This window comes from Asterias amurensis, chromosome 1, assembly GCF_032118995.1.
Source record: "Asterias amurensis chromosome 1, ASM3211899v1".
Classification (NCBI taxonomy): domain Eukaryota; kingdom Metazoa; phylum Echinodermata; class Asteroidea; order Forcipulatida; family Asteriidae; genus Asterias; species Asterias amurensis.
In genome coordinates this window covers 1,478,200-1,496,532 of record NC_092648.1, presented here as the reverse complement: position 1 = coordinate 1,496,532, position 18,333 = coordinate 1,478,200, and the positions used below count along the sequence as shown (strand labels likewise).

The 18,333-nt window shown below is 40.6% G+C and overlaps 3 protein-coding genes across 3 annotated transcripts; 2 read left to right on the top strand and 1 right to left on the bottom strand.

Annotated features, from left to right (window-relative positions):
• Positions 1–5,593: 5,593 nt before the first annotated feature.
• On the bottom strand, positions 5,594–6,097 carry LOC139938584 (echinoidin-like). Its single transcript, XM_071934170.1, has one exon. The coding sequence runs from the start codon at positions 6,095–6,097 to the stop codon at positions 5,594–5,596; it is 504 nt and encodes a 167-aa protein (XP_071790271.1).
• A 4,426-nt stretch (positions 6,098–10,523) lies between these two features.
• Positions 10,524–15,011, top strand: LOC139940771 (galanin receptor type 1-like). Its single transcript, XM_071937153.1, has 2 exons — positions 10,524–11,232; positions 14,653–15,011. The coding sequence occupies exons 1-2, from the start codon at positions 10,524–10,526 to the stop codon at positions 15,009–15,011; spliced, it is 1,068 nt and encodes a 355-aa protein (XP_071793254.1).
• A 1,314-nt stretch (positions 15,012–16,325) lies between these two features.
• LOC139940731 (galanin receptor type 1-like) lies at positions 16,326–18,156 on the top strand. The gene is made up of 2 exons (XM_071937103.1): positions 16,326–17,025; positions 17,792–18,156. The coding sequence occupies exons 1-2, from the start codon at positions 16,326–16,328 to the stop codon at positions 18,154–18,156; spliced, it is 1,065 nt and encodes a 354-aa protein (XP_071793204.1).
• The last annotated feature ends 177 nt before the right edge of the window (positions 18,157–18,333 follow it).

Here is an 18,333-nt window from a genome sequence, read left to right as displayed (position 1 = left end):
GAAGGCATACAAGTATCGTTAGGACCAACTGAACAAAGAATAAAGTTTTCAGGTCTGGTAGACAGTTAATCGTGTAATGAAAAACACATGTTTGAAACATATTATGTGTAGTTACTTTGCCTTCAAGACAATCACTTCTGGTAACTGGACAAAATGCACATCACCTAAAAAAAACAAATAAAAAAACAGAACAACACATGTACCCAGCAGTACACTTGTCAGGGTCATAGTTTTTGGAGGGTCAAATCTATTTCCGAATACCACGGCCATTTATTTGGGATGAGTCCACTTTTAAACACTACTAGACATTACTAAGCATCAACTGACAGTTCAATGAAGAAGGTTTTATAATGGACTCACCTGAGCAACTTGAGGTAGCTGTAACACGCTGTTCCTTGTCTTTGAGCTTAAATGCTTCTCACTGCAGGGGAGGGCCACATCCTCGGAGCAACAGTTGTGCTTGTATCAGTTCAGCAAACACTTGTACATGTATGGTACCACGCACCATCCATACTGAAGCTGGTTTGAACTGTGCGAGAAATAAGAACCAAACTGTTAAAACATGTAGGGCCTACATAATGTAGTTAATAATAATAAGACGTTTGTAAGGCGCCTAATGAAAAAAGCCTCTAAGCGCATAAAGAAAACAATAAAATAAACAACGAGAGAAAGATACAAGAAACAAATAAGCAAATTATAAGCAAATTAAAAAAGTCAGGATTCAAACTGCTTAATTAAAATGTTAGTGATGTCTTGAGGGCATATTAAATTTTGTTCAATGGTTTTAGGAAAAAAAAAGCTTATTGTACGAATAAGATTCAAAAATAAATTGTTTTTCTGCTACCGAATTTCTCTGATTCTTTGTAACAATGACCTATTTCAGATTAGCTTCAAACAGTCCCTCAGAGCCTTGAGGTAGGTTTATACCCACTGCGTATGCAGAGCACTAACCCATTCATCACAGTTTCCTTGCGCTGCACGAAAGTGTGCACAAGTTGACACATATGCGCTTCGGCACTCGATTCAGACTATGAATTTCACCTTTGAGATGGCATGGCCGTTTTCATTAGAGAATCTTTAAGTGTACATGTATGGGAACTTTTTCAAGGGGCATCAAGGCCAAGAGCAGCATGACCAGGACCAAATCTTTAATTAAACCATTTTGTAGCCTGAGGGGTCTTGACAATGTTACTCGCTTTACAAAACATTTAGTCCATGGGAATAAGCGTTTGTGATTTGTGCCATCACCTGCACAATTAGCAATGGCAAAAGTTGCATGAATTGTTATTTTGAAATCTTTAAATTACATGTAGGTGATGTTTTGAGGAAGCACCATGTAGAATATCTCTTTTGGAAAAAACCCCAACTCTACTCAAAACTGTCTGCCGCAATGCATCTTTGGAATTAAACGTTAGTCATGACTAGTGTCAAAGTCACAACTGTCACAGGCGCGACTAGTCGAGAAAAGTGGCATAGAGCGTGGCCAATCGCGCACCAATCATGGGCCAAACATGGGAGGATATCCATGAGTGTGGTTTGGTCGGGGTGGGATCTCCTAGGTCGGGAAGCTGCAAGCTCTCCCCATGCTTATTTTGAACATGTTAAAAATAAACTAAGCCAGGCCAACAATAAGCTGGGCAAAGTCGTAGTGGGAATGCCATTATTGTACAAGCAGCGTGGTAGCATCGTGGTGAGATCTCTATGGTCGTAATAAATACGCAGCACAGGCAGCGCGGCTGTGCATGTGCGCTGTCCGTTTACAATGCCCGCCGTTCACTCATGTAGCGCGCACATGGCTCGTCAGTTCGTCAATCTAATAGACTGGTACCGGCGGTTCAGTGCTTGGTGACCAAAACATAAGCAAAAGTGAAAAAAAAAAAACATGAAATGCATGGGACAGGTTCAATATCAACCTGAGAAATTTGTGACTGTTTCGTTCCGGGATCTGAAAAGTTTTTGTACTTTTTCTTCAAAATAATTGTATCAATGGTGTTATGAAAGGATTCATGCGACATTGAGGATTAAGTTTGTGTTCCTAGAATTTGTGTCATGATTTATGAAAGCAATAAAAATGGAGTGAATCTGTTGACTGGCTGTCAAAATTGTACTTGTTTGACCATTTCGCCCTGTACGATTTAAATTTAGCTCGTAACCCTCTGACTTCGCTATCGGGAGGAGTGTTATGTTACAGCAACTAGCAAAAAAGATTTCCGCAAAAAAAAAAGTAATCACATGGTCCTCTGTCTGAACATTATCCCAACCAATGATTTGTTTACAGGTAGAACCAAGGTCCACATGCATGACATGGTTGACAGACAGGAAAGAAACCACTGAGCCAACCCGACTGGCAAAAGTAGTATGCAGGTTTTCCTTTACACAACCCATGCAATACACACCCAAAAAAACTGTTCATTTATCCAGTTGTCAATTCAACAAGTCTTAAATTAAAATGATCTCGGAAAACTTTCCGTTCCCTGTTCTGTTCACTAATTTTTATGTTTTTACAAAAAGGAATATCATTTGATTGAGTTCATTGATACTATTTTATTTCATAACGAATGGAAGTTTCCTTAGTCTCAATGACATTTTAGTTTTCTCACCATAAACCCTTCTGAATGTTTAGTTGATGTTGGTCTTTATGAAAACTGTCGGAAATAGACGAGCTTCAGGCATTATCAACACGTGTGGGATAACTTTCCGTATGGCGCCACCACTTTTTCACTCATTTTTACAAAAAGGGATATATCAATCAGGTAAATTAGATACTATATTATTTTATTTCAAATGAAAAAGTGGTGGCGCCATACGGAAACTTTTCCCACGTGTGTTTCGTGTTTCGAAGATTACCGCCACAGTGCACAGTTAATCCTACCGCACACTGCATAATGAGTTAAGCCCAGCACCCGCCACACTGACAATTTAAGCTATGTGTTTGCACCATTTTAGCTATTTTGGAACCTCGTATTCACTTTAGAGACTCTTCCAAAAGATTTTACAACTATAATTGAACTCACCTCACTCATTTTGCAGTGGTTTTGTCAACCGAATCGGCTATAAAATACAGAATAACCGGAGAGAAAATTTAGAGTCTTTCGTGGTCAGCCATTTTGTCTTTAAGGAAAGGCAACTGTCTCGCCGAAAAATGTGCTCATCAAAGTAGCCCTGACGTCACACTGCGGGGCTCGTATGTTACAAAGCCAGGGGACCAGTCTAATATCGAAGGGGCGAGCCAACGTGTCCGAAACGACGACTTCGGCTACAGCTACGTCTAGATCAGCGCGTCTACCAGTGTTGAAGAATAGGCAGACGCGCGCGATCAAGCCGTAGCTGTAGCCGAAGTCGCCGTTTCGGACACGGCCTTATTTGCATATCTCCACTGTTCATGGATGGATACCATTGGTCATGAGAAGGGCAATAATTTATTTCATGGGAAACTCTTTTCTTGCGATGGAAGAGGGGACAATCCCAAATGAGATACAAATTTTGTTGAGCCATCAATGTGGATAAACGGTTAAAGTATAGCATTGGTATTAAACATGTCGATGCTTTGAAGACTTTTGGAAACATGTGTAGAATGTGCGATGAAGAGCTATAAGGGAAACCAACCCTTCGTGAACACCCCCATTAAAGAATGGAGCAAGTTCACCATGATTTCTAGATAACTAAATCTTGGGGCAAAAAGATTTCCCCTTGACCTAAATATTTGATAACCAGCCCATCCCACTGTAGACTTGATGACAAGTCGTTATCGTCCCCCTAACACACATTCTGCCGTCATACAAAAGTCACAGTGCGATTATTGTTCATGCAACGGTCGTAGGTAGCGCGTGGCAAGGTCCGTCAGCACACATACTGGGATCGAGAGTGTGTGTACCGTCCCCGTAACTACACCGCGCTTAAAAATTACCGTCTTGAGTTCAAGACTAATCCCACTGGTATGGACCCTGTTTTAGTTCTGCTTAGCAAAAATAGGCAGGATGTGGACTCTGTACCAGTCAAGTCGTACTTGTGAGATGGTATTTTTTGTACAATTATTACATTTCATTCATACATTTATTTGTTCATTAATTACTTTCCCGATGACTTTTGACGAGTTGTGCTCATCTTGACTGACGACGTTCATTTTGTTTTAAACGAAGTTCCGATCAAACCAGTAGGTATTGCGCCCTCTACTGTTGACTGAAAAAAAACCAGCGTCGCCAATCAAGACTATTCAATTTTCTGTAATTCCAGGCCTACAACATGGCCACTATATTAGGGAAATACACAGTGTTCCGAAGACTCACCATACTTAAACTCGTTACATTTAATTTTATTCCCATGACATTACAAATACATTATTTATTGAAATGAAATATTAAGTTTTATTGACACACTGAAAGTGCTCGAATCCACTGACCATGCTAAGTAATCTTGTAGCAAGAGGAGAGGTTTAATGACACTGAAAGGTTGCCATCAAAAAGATGGTGTCCCTGAACGTGAACCTATAGGTTATCAATTAAATGACCGCACAAGTGTATGGTTAAAAGACATTGAAGGTTTCCCTTCATGGGCGACAGGAGTAGATGCAGTAAAAGATTACCCTTATAAAATGAAAATATGGCCTCATTAACAAGGTTTAGTAAAGTGGTTGTAGGATGATTGGTTTAATGACAATGGCAATTTTCTTGGTGACGAGTAATGGGGAGAGGTTGATGGTATAAAACATTGTGAGAAATGGCTCCCTCTGAAGTGCCATAATTTTCCACAAAATTGATTTCGAGACCTCAGATTTAGAATTTGAGGTCCTCGAAATCAACTATCTAAACGCACACAACTTCGTGAGACAAGGGAATTTTTTCTTTCAATATTATCTCGCAAGTTTGATGACCAATTGAGCTCAAATTTTCACAGGCATGGTTATTTTATGAATAAAGATGTTGAGATACACCAACTGTGAAGGCTAGTCTTTGAAAATTACCAATAGTGTCCACTGCCTTTAAAGGGCCGCATGAAGGCGCAATGTAAAACAAACCAATTATATCATATGAAAATATTACAATAACCCAATAGGCTTATTCAAGTGTTCGCACCAATCTAAAATTAAAGTGTTCTCATCTGTCGAAGCCTGTAACCACCTCCTTGTCCTGCCCTTCGCTCGTCCCCAGCGCCTTGCTTTAACCAAAGGCGCTGGGATGGGCAAACGCATCATGCACGCTCATCGTTTTAATAATGCGCAGTCCCATCATGCATCACACTCACACTGCACCATATTTCTATGCACTGCATACATGACGTACTTCCTGAACAAGAATCTGTTCAAGCGATTAGCCCATCCCAGCGGTCCTGGATAGTCTGGCCGCTGGGGCCGAGCGAAGTCCTGCCCCTTGGAACAAAAACTTCATAGAAAGTCAAGACCAGAGGCCGCTGCATTCATTCTTCAAACCCACAATTCGGTGTGTACTGTTATATTGTTTGACGATCACACAAGACATTCTAAAAGTTGGTTGGTATCTTACGACACATGGTACAACCATAAATCTGAGTAGAGAGAGTTTAAAACTTGATTTCAAACTAAAAGTTGTTGGATGTTTTTAGCGAACCACAGCTCCGCTTAGTACCTGGCTGGTATTTTACAGACGGATGCCCGGGATGAGCCACAAACCACGCCATTCCACAAGAAGTTATAGGGGATATCCAGGATCTCAGCGCAGTCTCCATCGCCGCTGGGGCCTCCGGTATACCAGTTGGTGTAGCCCTGTGAAGGGCTGCCGTCAATAAAGCGCCAAGTTGGAGAGCCACTCGATGTATCGTTGCGGTACCCGAACCAAGTTTCCATGCCACTTTCTCCGTAAACGGATTTGATAAGCAGGAGGAGGAAGTCGTGTTCCACTTGGCTCATAACGGACGCCAGATGAGATGGTCTGCCAAGGTGTGACAAACTCTGACAGTACTGTTCAGCTTCATCAAAGGTCTTGGCATCCTCCACAAGAAGGTAGCAATGATTCCCAAAACTTGTCCATGGACTGATGCAGGACATGCAGGGAGATACGATCAGGAAATGCGACTGAAGAAGGAGAGCTGCAAGAATACTGAAAACAGTGAAGTTTGCTGCCATGTTGAGCGCCGAGTAATAGCGTCTGTACTCGGCAAATTGTTGTATGTTATGGGCTGGCTAGTTTGCATCCCTTTTAAAAGCCAATTAATTATGCAGTGAACTCATTAATTTAAATTTTTAAAACTTTACGGCTGTAGGCACTTTTTATTATAGTGCACTTTTTGGAATACCCGAGCCACTGTCCATTTTAAAGGTCTGTAGTTTGGTAGTTAACCTGGAATGGAATGGCAATAAAAGCTGACGTTGTACAGCAGATAATGGATAATGCACTTTGAGAAACATTTTACTTCAAGGTATAACGGTTATGAACAAGAGCAAACTTTTTATAATTAAATTGAACATATAAGAAGCGTTATGAATAAATAGGATTAAAATAAACGAACGGTCTCTAATGCCTTCTAGCGTGGTTGCTGTTGATGGAGTTAATTTTTTGATCGTTAAACAACTCTACGCACTGACTGACAGTCATGCTGCATAGGGACCTATGCTTAGACATAACAAAAACTAATTAAAAATTGAACACAAGCAATTTTAAAGGCAACTGTCTTCCAAAGACACTGGACACTATTGGTAATTGTCATTTGGTATCTCAACATGCATAAAATAACAAACCTGTGGAAATTTGAGCTCAATTTTTGGTCGTCGAAGTTGCGAGAGGATAATGGAAGAAAAACGCCATTGTGTTCTTTCAGATGCTTGATTTCGAGACCTCAAAATCAAATTCTGAGGTCTTGAAATCAAGTTCAAATATTTAAGTGAGAAATTACTTCTTTCTCAAAAACTACGTTACTTCAGAGAGAGCCGTTTATCACAATGTTTTATACTATCAACAGCTCTCAGCTCTCCATTGATCGTCAACAAGTAAGTTTCTATGCTAACAATTAATTTGAGTGGTTACCGATATTGTCCAGTGCCTTTAACTTAAAGGTTCCTAGTTCTTAAAGCGCATTTTAAATCACGTATTATTGTATAATTACATTCCTTTAATCTTTCTAAGCTCCCTTGGGAGTATATAACAGCCCCGGCTACCGACGGAATGTCAACCTCTATCCTCGCAGGTGCCCAATGATACCCCTAAGTGAAGATAAGCAATTATAGAGTGCGTTCGTTACTAATAGCTTCCCCGAGTCGACCCCGCGGTGCTCACTCGGGTGAGCCCCTGACAAGAGCTAATCGAACGATCACACTCGCCCTCTCGTGGTGACGGCATGCTCATCAGGTCACCCCAAGTGACCCACTCCACAAGCAGGGCACTGGGGGCTGACCCGGGTGAACCCCGTCAAAGCTAATCGAATGTACCGGGGCAGACCGGGGTCGACCCAGGGAAGCTAACCGAACGCACCCATTGTGTCATGACCGGGATGGGAACCCCCATCCGCGATGACCATACAACCACGAGAAAGTTGAGTTCGATGCTCTAAACTGCTCGGTACTGACACGCACATAGCTTCATCAATAAACATGAGCTTGTTGCAAGGAAATACATCAAAAGTCATCGCACGCTTATTATGGCATTTAACTATATTAAAAGCATTATCTAAAATGCAACTGAAGAGAGCTGCAACAGTGTCTCTTCCATTATGCAATTACCCCCAAGGTTGACACACTACTAAATGAGTAATATAGCTCGTGTGGCCTTTGATCGGTGTATTCCAGCCCTGAAGTTCGCAAAATAACCCCATGAATTATACAAAGGTTCCATTAGGTACTGGCTAAGCATAGAGTGAGGTAACACGTGTCAAAACCGACCAAAGGCGTCTCTAAAAAGGCCCACCGTTTGGAGTGTCAGCATCAACGTTTTGCACTTTCCTCAGTTTTGTTTTTTGTTTTCTTATTTGTAAATAGAATTATGTAAATACTGCAATGAATGTATGGTAAAAGCCTGAATGGCTTATTTGCACAAATAAACCATTTTAAAAACTGAAGAACGGCGCTTTGGACCGCTCATGTCAGTCCATCAATATACGGGGGTTTGGGCTTTCAGGTATCAGCCTTTAGCCAAGTTCAAGGTTGCCATATTCATTTTGATTGACCATTGCAACGGGAGGAGCATTGGAGACCTCAGAACTTAGCATAGACTGTCAACCTTTTTCTTCTTTAAATCTTGATGGTTGCGATTTTGAGGTGTTGTCGAACATGGAGCGATTATGTTCAGGAAGGAGTAACAATCATGATTAGGAATACACCATCTGGAACGTAACTGACATTAACGTTTCTCAGATTCAAATTTTGGGGCATATGGTTAATTTGTTTTACATAACAACATTCGAAATGAAATGTTCGTTTAATGGTTTATAAAAACGAAAGCTGTGGTAGGTTTATGTAATAACCAAACGTATACATTGAGTAGGTCATTTAAACTCTTAATTTTCATGAAGATACACTTTATGCAAGGCATTTAACCGATATATTTGTATCTATTTGATATATTTGATGTAGGTAGTAGTTTAGGTAGTTGATTTAAAAAACAAATTGTCCGAAAAATTTAAATAAAAAAAAAAAAAAAAAAAATAAAAAAATAACACGGATGCAACGGGGGGGGGGGGGGGGTGCAGAAATTTTTGGGGTACGTGCACCTCTTCTTATCCTTCCATGCACCCCAACAAGTACTCTCTTAATTACGTCACTGTGGTAATGTATTACCTTCTGGACTATTCTGGTTTGGTTTACATGTTGACTTCTCCCGTGTTTGAGCACTAACTGCCGCGAGCGAACGTGCCGAAGAACGGCGCTTTTGGACCGCTCATGTCAGTCCATCAGCAGCTGGTAATGTAACAGCTAGCCCCGGTCTACCCAAGACTGTTTGCTCTGTCGCTACATCTCGTCCTGCAACATTGACGTTCGTGCGCCCTATTGTTTAGTTAACACGCTCCAACGCAATCACTCTGTATCAAGTGACGCTAAATTGGAGTTTTATGAGATTCGATGGCGGGTGGCTGTGCCAGTCCTTGCTCTGGTGGGCGTGTGTATGGAGGGCCGCGTTTCCTGAACATCGTGACTGGTTTAATAAGAAAACAGCTTTAAATATTTATGTATTCACAACAACAGTCTGACGTTTTGATCCTAGCAGATTCTTCCTCGAAAGGCTAAGACAACCAGCAAGCAGAAACAGATACACTGGTGCAACCAAAGCAATCAAGTGGAAATAGATGAAAGAACACAGAGAAAGCAGGTGGTGAACAAAGAGGGCGCTAGCAGAAGGGGGTGAGATAGCCTGAAACATCTGACGTCACACTTCAAGTCTCACGAATAAGACCAGAGAGTGGCCTCTGCCATGGTCATCCTCACCTTTCACCTAGATCCATATGCAGACGACCGCAAGAGCAGCTACAAAAAGGCACCTCGGACCAATCAATTAAAACATAGAAGCAGAATGCTATACGTCACTGCACGTTTATCCAATGAAATTATCGTATCCAATGAAATCACTGGTTCTGAAAAGCAAGTACATGTCTTTATCAGTCAGGGGACCAGTCGAGTTTTACCACAGAAGGTAGGGATTTGAGGTAAAAAGTAGACAGTAAAGAAAAAAAGTTATTCCTTCTGGGATGATCAGACCACTCTACGTTGAAGTGTCTGAAGACGCCTTGTCCCCAGTTTCTCCCTACTCAGACAAACACACACATCCGTACAGTAACCTAACAAATCGATTTATGACTAAAAATATGCAAACAAGTAAATGAGTACGGTAACCACATCGTCAGATATTCATGTTCACAATAGTCAGCATCTTCTATTACAACAATAATTTCATACAGCCTAACAGATTCCTGCGCAGGATACCAGCCACAAGTTGTACAAGTCGACATGGTAGTTTGGCCGGCAACATTTTTTCCCGGTAAGCATAATTGCGGCGTGCTAAGCTAGTTTTCGTGATTGAACAGCTCGATGAAATTAGGCCTTGCTCCGACCTACATATTATTCCCCTCCACTTCTTTGCAATTTAATTTATTTCCACATGAATAGTTTTGATTCGATTTTAAATGATATACATCTTTCGGCCGGCCTTGTCAATAACAGGCATCCAAGATTTGTAATCGACCGTGGACGTATAGATTTAGGCACTTCTTTTATGTTAATGTCAGCTAATAAACCACTCTATGGATTAGTGTGGACAAAATCGTTCACGATCGATGGCCATTTTTTTTCATTACAGGAACAATTACTCCTCAATTGGAGCGTAAAAGACACTGTTTTTCACCACTCACTGACTAATTGGATAGTCATTTAGCCTCTAGAGGATAAATGGATATAATATTCGGTCAATTTCCGTTGATACGGTGTACGGCCAGATGAGTGTTGCTTGGTATGTATATCAACGATTGCGCGACATAAACATGCACCATGTAAACCCTAGACCCAAAGACACAACTTTATCAGCTAAGGGATAGCATTCATAACGGGGCAGCTACTACCAATATTACTGATGGATCAAACAAATATCTCTGTTGGATCCTTTCCCTTTACTGGAGAAGGACAAAGTGATGGAGATGCAACACAAGACGTCAGTGATGGTTTCTCTAAATTCATCTTAGCTCTCTACTCTCTGATCTGCGTGGTTGGTATCACTGGTAATTTACTGGTTGCCATCGTACTCCTCCGTGTGCCGTCCCTGCGGTCTAATACCAGTGATTTCTTAGTGCATCTCGCCATTGTAGATTTCATGATCTGTGTTCTGGTCATCCCATATTACCTAGCACCTAAACCTATTCCTTCTACGAATACTGGCTTCTTTTGTGTGGTGTGGTGCCGAGTTTACACCTCCGAGCTCTTGTTCTGGTTCTTCACGATGACGTCAATCTTGGGGTTGACAGTGGTCAATTTGGAGCGCTATGTAGCCATCGTCCACCCACACAAATACAAGACTCTTTTCACCAAACGAAACAAATACATCATGATTGCTGGATGTTGGATTTTTGCCGCAATTTCAAGATCTTATTTCATCTTTACTCATGAAGAAGATGAAGTAGTGGGATGTCATTTCAAAGGCTGGTCCAACAGAGGCGCCCAAGCGGCTTTTGGCTTGTACAGTTTCACATTCAACTTCTTCGTTCCATTCATTGTGATGTTTTTTGCGCAACTTAAAGTTATATCATCGCTCAACAGACAAGTGAAGATGTTAACTACTCGAACAGGTTAGTAAATACCAACGTATTGTCGTGGGTTAGAATCCCCTCGAGAAATATGCCTGTTGATTTTTTTCACAGAACTCTGGAAAGTACTGATCTCTAGTGCTTACACACATCGGTGTAAGGGTCAAACCAAAACCAAATCTTGTTTTTTTGGCTAATGAGGATATAGACAAAGTAGCAAAAAGTGCTAAATATTGTTTTACTTTATGCTTTACTTGACGCAGCGATGCCACAATTTGGTAGTACGAATAATTAGAAACTATACATTGAGTATAGAAGTAAATAGCAGGTACAACCATGTACGATCGCTTTTGAGCGAGTGTTAGCTCGAAGTTTTGCACAGTGTGGTCTCGAACTTTTGAGAATACTGTTCGAAAGCAGGAGAATACTGCACGAACCGTCGAGTCCACAACGGCTCTTTTCAATACCAACACTCCCTCAAAAAAGATCTTATATATTATGGTTGTACCCGCAAGTTTACTATTCGGTATTTAAAGTTACTTCTTATTTTTTCCGCACCAAGGAAAGCTTGAAACACCATTTAGAAACTGAGTATTCGTGAAAACGGACACAGAAGTGTTCCAATGGAGACAAAAGAAACACTCGCTTGTTATTGTACCACAAATGACCTTGTAGGTTATTATAATGCATGATATATAGTAAAATATTATAGTACAGTACAATCAACTTAATTTGATCCTTGATGAAGGATAACCAAGCCTCAGACCAAGGGCAACATAGGACACGGTCTCTGTGACCTCCGTGTACTACCGTCTGAAATGAACCATTTCAAATTAATGATTTACAAAATTGCGCGAAGAATATTAGTTTTCGTCGTGTGGTTCATCATATGAGATGATTTGTTAATAATGTTTAATCTAGATATCAATAGTAAACCAGAAGGTTGTGTGGCATCTGAATGGCACACGAACAATAAGATATTGACAAAATAAGGAGCTGGCCAACACAGGGGTCAGACTGGATAGCTCAGAGCGCCGGTACATTAATCCGGGGGTCGTTCGTTCAAATCCTGCTACAGTCAATGTTTCTTTGTTCAACCCTAAATCAATGTTTTATTTAATTTAATTACTTCTGATTAAATTTGTTTTCTGACATATTGTCAATTTACAAACTACAGTACGGGAAACATAAATTTCACAAATGAGATTTAAACAATGTTTGCGGTAACACCATGTAATGATAATCTCTAAATGAGTGGGTGGCTCTGAAAAGAACTGTTGGTTTCAACTCGACGTTTCGATCAGTATGCTCTGATCGTCTTCTGGAGAAAGCAATCTGAGATGGTTTACCACAGAAATCAAAATAAAATATTACACAGGTTGTGTGAAATATTACGAGTTTGCAATGTTGTATACAACTTTCACGAACCATATAAAGTTTTACATAATGCTGGCCGGGTAAATGTTTTCATAAATGTTTTTTTGTTAATCTTTAATTAAAACAATCAATAAATATATTACCTTTTTGCTATGTAAACACGAGTTAATTAAGTTTTATTCATTTAATTGATAAGAAATACTTCATATTTGTGAACCTTTACAAATTTCAAAGGATATTTCTGTAGCCGTGTAAATTTTAGGCAGTTACTCGTTTAACAGTTGCGAAAGGGGTGGTACATATTAAATAATAGAATAGTGTCGCCAAATAAATTTGGATAAAAGGTTAGGATTTGCTTGGTGACAACAGAATTCTTGCGAGGAGAATATTGTACCAACCTCTTCTTGACCTTTTATTTTAGTTTTAAACTACCAATGACGAAACCTCCGTGTTGCAGAGTCAATGTAGCTGAACAATCCATGGCTTCCTGGTCCGGCAAGCCTGACTTTATATTCAACTCGAACAGAATATTGCACCCAAAGCCAAATTCTCTTGTGCAACTTTACACTCAAAGCATTATTTTTGATGTACAAAATACGTTGTGACACAAGGGACAATTCTGAAATGTTTCATCCTCAAAATTTTTTGGAGGCTGGTGTCGATGGTGCTTTACACGAAAAAATAATTAAACATTAGTTTATCAATCAGTCCCAATTCATTTAAAGGCGTTTTTCATCTGTCTTTAGCTTGCTTAGAGAGCCACTATATCGTGGCCCCCGGGCTGGATGTATAACGATTTTCGGTTTCGAAGTGGTTTATTCGTCCGAACTCGGGCTTGGTACGTCCATGGTTTGATATGTAATTTGTGACACTGACACATGCCAAAATTTTGCAAGGGGGTATTTTGGGAACGTATTTGAAGTCATGGTATAGTTGGCAGATATCGCCGGGCGTGTAGTAAACGTTTTGGACTAATTATTCACTTTATGCAAATCTTAATTTTCAATGTGAATAATTATTTCTAAACGTTTATTTCACGTCCGATCTCCTAGTTTCCCACCATGACTTCAACTACGTACCTAAAATACTGGCTTGCCAAATTTCGATTTGTTCAGACATAATTTACAATATTGAGCGCTGAGTCCTACACTGCGGATGGGCATTACTTGATAAGGTCCATCCCAGCCCCGGGAGCCACGATATCGGAGTGGCCCCCTAAAGAAACAAAAGATAGAAAAAAATTCGAGGATATATATCGTGGCCAAGCGAATAAATAACCACTCCTCGTTTTAAGTACCATCGGTACTTGACCATTGACACCTCCCTTAAGACGGGATCCCTAAAAAAGACATTCAGAATAGACATTTCAAACGCAACGCCACAGCGCAAATACTTTTAATCAGTACGTGGACAAAACTCTACTGTGAGATGACATTATTGATACTGATCCATATCTCATATTGTATACGATTATAGTTATAACATGACTTATGTGTGTTGCGATTGTGAAATGATAAAATATTTATCATCGTTCAATTTGTTCGTAATAATATAACATTGTCTCATAGTAAAAATCGTGTACAAAACCATTGGGAACTAGGCCACATAGGAAAGAAACAAATATATCTGGACATAAATAAAATCCCCAGTGATCCACTAATGGGTAACAAACACCATGTCTCCTATCCCCGTGGATACTGCCCCGAGGATTGTTTTTACCCCACTACCACTTCCACTGGGTTCCGGTTGCACGTTTCAAGAAACCCTGAGGTTTTACCGTTTACCCCTACTCCAGGGCAGGGGTGGCTACTACCAAGGGTATGGCAATTTGCTGGGCAGACAGAGAACAGGCCGGGGGTAAAAGCGCCCATAGTGTGAAAAGGATGGCCGTGATACCCAAGGGCAACCCTGGGGTAACGAGTAGTGTGAAAAGGTGTTGCTTCCTGAATCCTGTCGAAATGAAATCAAAGGCAACACAGGTTGGATTCAAACCCACGACCGTCGGTGTTTAAAATAAGAGTGAAAGGAATCTGTGGAAAGATTCTGTACAGTTTTGTTATAAAAATTGTTTTAATTTATCTACAGCTTCTTTGGGAGTGGATCCAAGCGACCAGCGTGAGATGTGGCAACTCCGAGCCTCCCAAACCCTAGTGAAGACACTCCTGGCCTGCGTCATCACATTCGGTGTATGTTGGATTCCAAACCAAGTCTGGTTCCTGCTCTTCAACTTCGGCGTTCCCATGGCTCCAGGTGGCCCTTTTCACCTGCTCACTGTCATCTTAGCGGTTGGTAATTCCTGCGTGAATCCAGTCATTTACACAATGACCAACAAGCCGTTCCGTAAAGGGATCAGGGAGCTGTTTTGTAAGCAGCGAGGTTCGAACCAGGTGGCTGACGGTGTGGCCACCGGCACTGTGTCTGAGACCATCTCTACTGCCCAATAGAGAAATACTTTGATACATTAAACCCCATCAGAAACAACCTCTTCCGTTGCAAGCAAAAGCACATCGCTCCACAAAAAAACTTACAGATAAATGTTTCTCGGATTGTGTATTTATTGGGATTATTCTTTCTGCGTAGACATAACGTAGACATATATATTTCTACTTTAAAAACCAAATTTAAACAGATTCTTCTTAACAAGTATTCGAATTCATGAAATTTACCCGTTTGGTATTGTTTGTCGTATTGTGACTCTCGCGTAGCTTATTATCATATTCATTCATTTTTCTATTAAAATTCACCTCTAATCTAACTATTATGTTACGTTATTTTTGTGTATGTATGTATTGTGTTTAGCTTTCATACTGTTTGTTTATAATCGTTCTTGTCATCATGTATCTTCATTGTTGTTTATGTTCACAGGGGATTCGCACTCGACAAGCTTTGCTTTTTGTGGGTCCCCTGCATCTCTAGGTGGTGTTATTCAAATGTTATTATTCTGATCTTTATATTTAAACATGCATAAATCATAATAAGTATAAACTGTATTCTGTTATGCCTTGAGATGAAATAAAGTAAAGTAAAATGCACTTGGGTCTTATTGATCATGGCCATAACAAATTATTGGATCGAGTGTCGACAAAAGACATTGTCGCCGTATGAAAATGCTTTTATATCCAGCACTTCTATTTAACTTTGATCAACCAACGGCCTTGTTTACCAAGATACAAATATAGCACAGACAAAGACTTCGTTAACGGGGACTGATCCTCCAGGGTTACAGAAGACAAAACGACTTCCAAATTAAATTGTTTGTCAATACAGAACGAAAATTAAGCCTATGATGCTTACTATCATCAAGGGAAAATTGCATCCCGCTGGTAAATTTGTTTCTGATTAAACTAAAGTATTTTTTTTTTATGTTTCGCCTTGATGGACTTGGCCAGCACTGATGACGAGCTGCGTCCTTGCATATGGTGGACTGATCGCAAGATCACTGGGCAGGCCGGAGATGCAGTATGGCCTCGACTCGATAGATCGAAAGCCTTACTGGAAAAATCCTTTAAGCCAGTCGCTTGCTTTTAAAGATTGATCATTTCTCGAGCCATGACAGTCACACAATAACTATTCAGTCAGTGTCCACCGTTCGCAAACCGTTGGTATCGCTTGCTATTACGAACTCACTGATTATTTTCAGGAAGAATAAACTACCGCTGAATTGTATATCACTTAGGCACCCCCTATCATCGATAGTGATTTTAGGGAGACTCCACTAACAGATCACTCCAGAATTGAGCTTTTTCTCAATATTCTTCATGGAGCAGCTTAACCTATCTGATGTTTCCCTTTTGGAAGTACAAAATGATGGAGAAACAACAACGGGAGATGGCGATGGTTTTGGCAAATTTGTTATAGCTCTCTACTGCCTGATCAGCGTGCTCGGTATCACTGGTAACTTACTGGTTGCCATCGTACTCCTCCGTGTGCCGTCCCTGCGGTCTAATACCAGTGATTTCTTAGTACATCTCTCCATTGTAGATTTCATGATCTGTGTTCTGGTCATTCCGTATTTCCTAGCACCTAAGCCAAACCCTACTCCAAACCCTGGGTTGTTAGGTGAGGTGTGGTGTCGACTTTACAAGTCCAAATTCCCGTTTTGGCTCTTCACGGTGACGTCAGTCTTGGGTTTGACTGCGGTCAATTTGGAGCGCTATGTAGCCATCGTCTACCCTCACAAATACAAGACAGTGTTCTCTAAACGAAATAAATACACAGTTATTGCTGTTTGTTGGATGCTTGGAGGTATTACGAAGTTACAACATGTGATTTTGTCCGAAGAAGATGAAGTCATTGGTTGTCATCGAGACGGCTGGTCGAGCGGGGGAGCTCAGGCAGTATTTGGCTTGTACACTTTCACTGTCAGTTTCTTCGCTCCATTCATTGTGATGATTCTTGCGCAAGTGAAAGTTATATCAAAGCTGAACAGACAAGTGAAGATGTTAACTGCCAGAACAGGTTAGTGAAAGATAAACTTTGTTGACGTTTGAGGGTTTTTTCGGAAATGAGCAAAACGTGGTTAATAGTGTTCTATAACCATGCTTTACTTGACGCAGCGCATGCACACTAAATTCGTCGAAAGAAGAACAATAAAACACTAAAAAGTACGTAATCTTTGCGAAAGATTGCATAATTTGACATGAGAACCTTGAGCTCTGCGCCCCCCCCCCCAAAAAAAAAAAAAATAAAAAATAAATAAAAATAAAAAATTACTGCTGCAGGCGCTCTGTGGAAATTCCTTTGATCTGTACACATAGGAAAATCATTTTCTTAAACACTTTAAAAATACTGTGGGTGGACGTGTGTAAGTCCACATTATAGTGTTTCAAGTCTCTTTATTATATTTTGTTCTCGGATCGACATGTAGCGTTAAAACAGCACAACCTTACGAATCAGATTAATTTTTGAGGTCATATTATTGTTGTTCTATTATTCCCTTTTATAAAGAATTCCCTTGTGGGGTCCATTGTTTCATTGTATAAAAGACATACAGAACACTCTTCCGGTAAACCCACACCCACATCCACACTCCCCCAGCCGTATAGGTGTGTAAACACCTGCAACCGTCGGACACTCTCTAATTGGTCGCCTTTCTCCACCGACCAACGACCATGATAATGTCCTTTTTTGATATGGGTTCATGGTTTGAAATTGGATTTCAATTTTTTACAATCAACGGTCAACAATAAGTAACTGTGCATGTTGATTTCACTGTTTATTGCAGCCACTTCGGGTTTAAATCACAGCGACCAGCGTGAGATGTGGCAGCTCCGAGTCTCCCAAACCCTGGTGAAGACACTCCTGGCCTGCGTCATCACATTCGGTGTATGTTGGATTCCAAACCAAGTCTGGTTCCTGCTCTTCAACTTCGGCGTTCCAATGACTATAGGTGGCCCTTTCCATCTGCTTACTGTCATCTTAGCGGTTGGTAATTCCTGCGTGAATCCAGTCATTTACACCATGACCAACAAGCCGTTCCGTAAAGGGATCAGGGAGCTGTTTTGTAAGCAGCGGGATTCGAACCAGGTGGCTGACGGTGTGGCGACCGGCACTGCGTCTGAGAGCCCTTCGGCTGCACCCACATTTTAGATTGTGTGTTCTGCACACAACGGTGCAATTGCATAATTACTGTGAACAGTTCATAAATGAAAAGCGTAATTCTTTCGTAGAACACAGAGCAAGTAAAACATAGTTAATAATTATAAACATTCAAACCAGGGGTGCGCTCTGTTGTTCGCCATAAACGTGCGCAAATGATTTTTAGGA

Excerpts from the sequence above, each read along its gene's own strand:
- LOC139938584 (XM_071934170.1), bottom strand. The coding sequence starts at position 6,097 with ATGGCAGCAAACTTCACTGTTTTCAGTATTCTTGCAGCTCTCCTTCTT.
- LOC139940771 (XM_071937153.1), top strand. The coding sequence starts at position 10,524 with ATGGATCAAACAAATATCTCTGTTGGATCCTTTCCCTTTACTGGAGAA. Across the intron at positions 11,233-14,652 it reads GATGTTAACTACTCGAACAG|CTTCTTTGGGAGTGGATCCA; the intron begins GTTAGTAAATAC and ends ATTTATCTACAG.
- LOC139940731 (XM_071937103.1), top strand. The coding sequence starts at position 16,326 with ATGGAGCAGCTTAACCTATCTGATGTTTCCCTTTTGGAAGTACAAAAT. Across the intron at positions 17,026-17,791 it reads GATGTTAACTGCCAGAACAG|CCACTTCGGGTTTAAATCAC; the intron begins GTTAGTGAAAGA and ends TGTTTATTGCAG.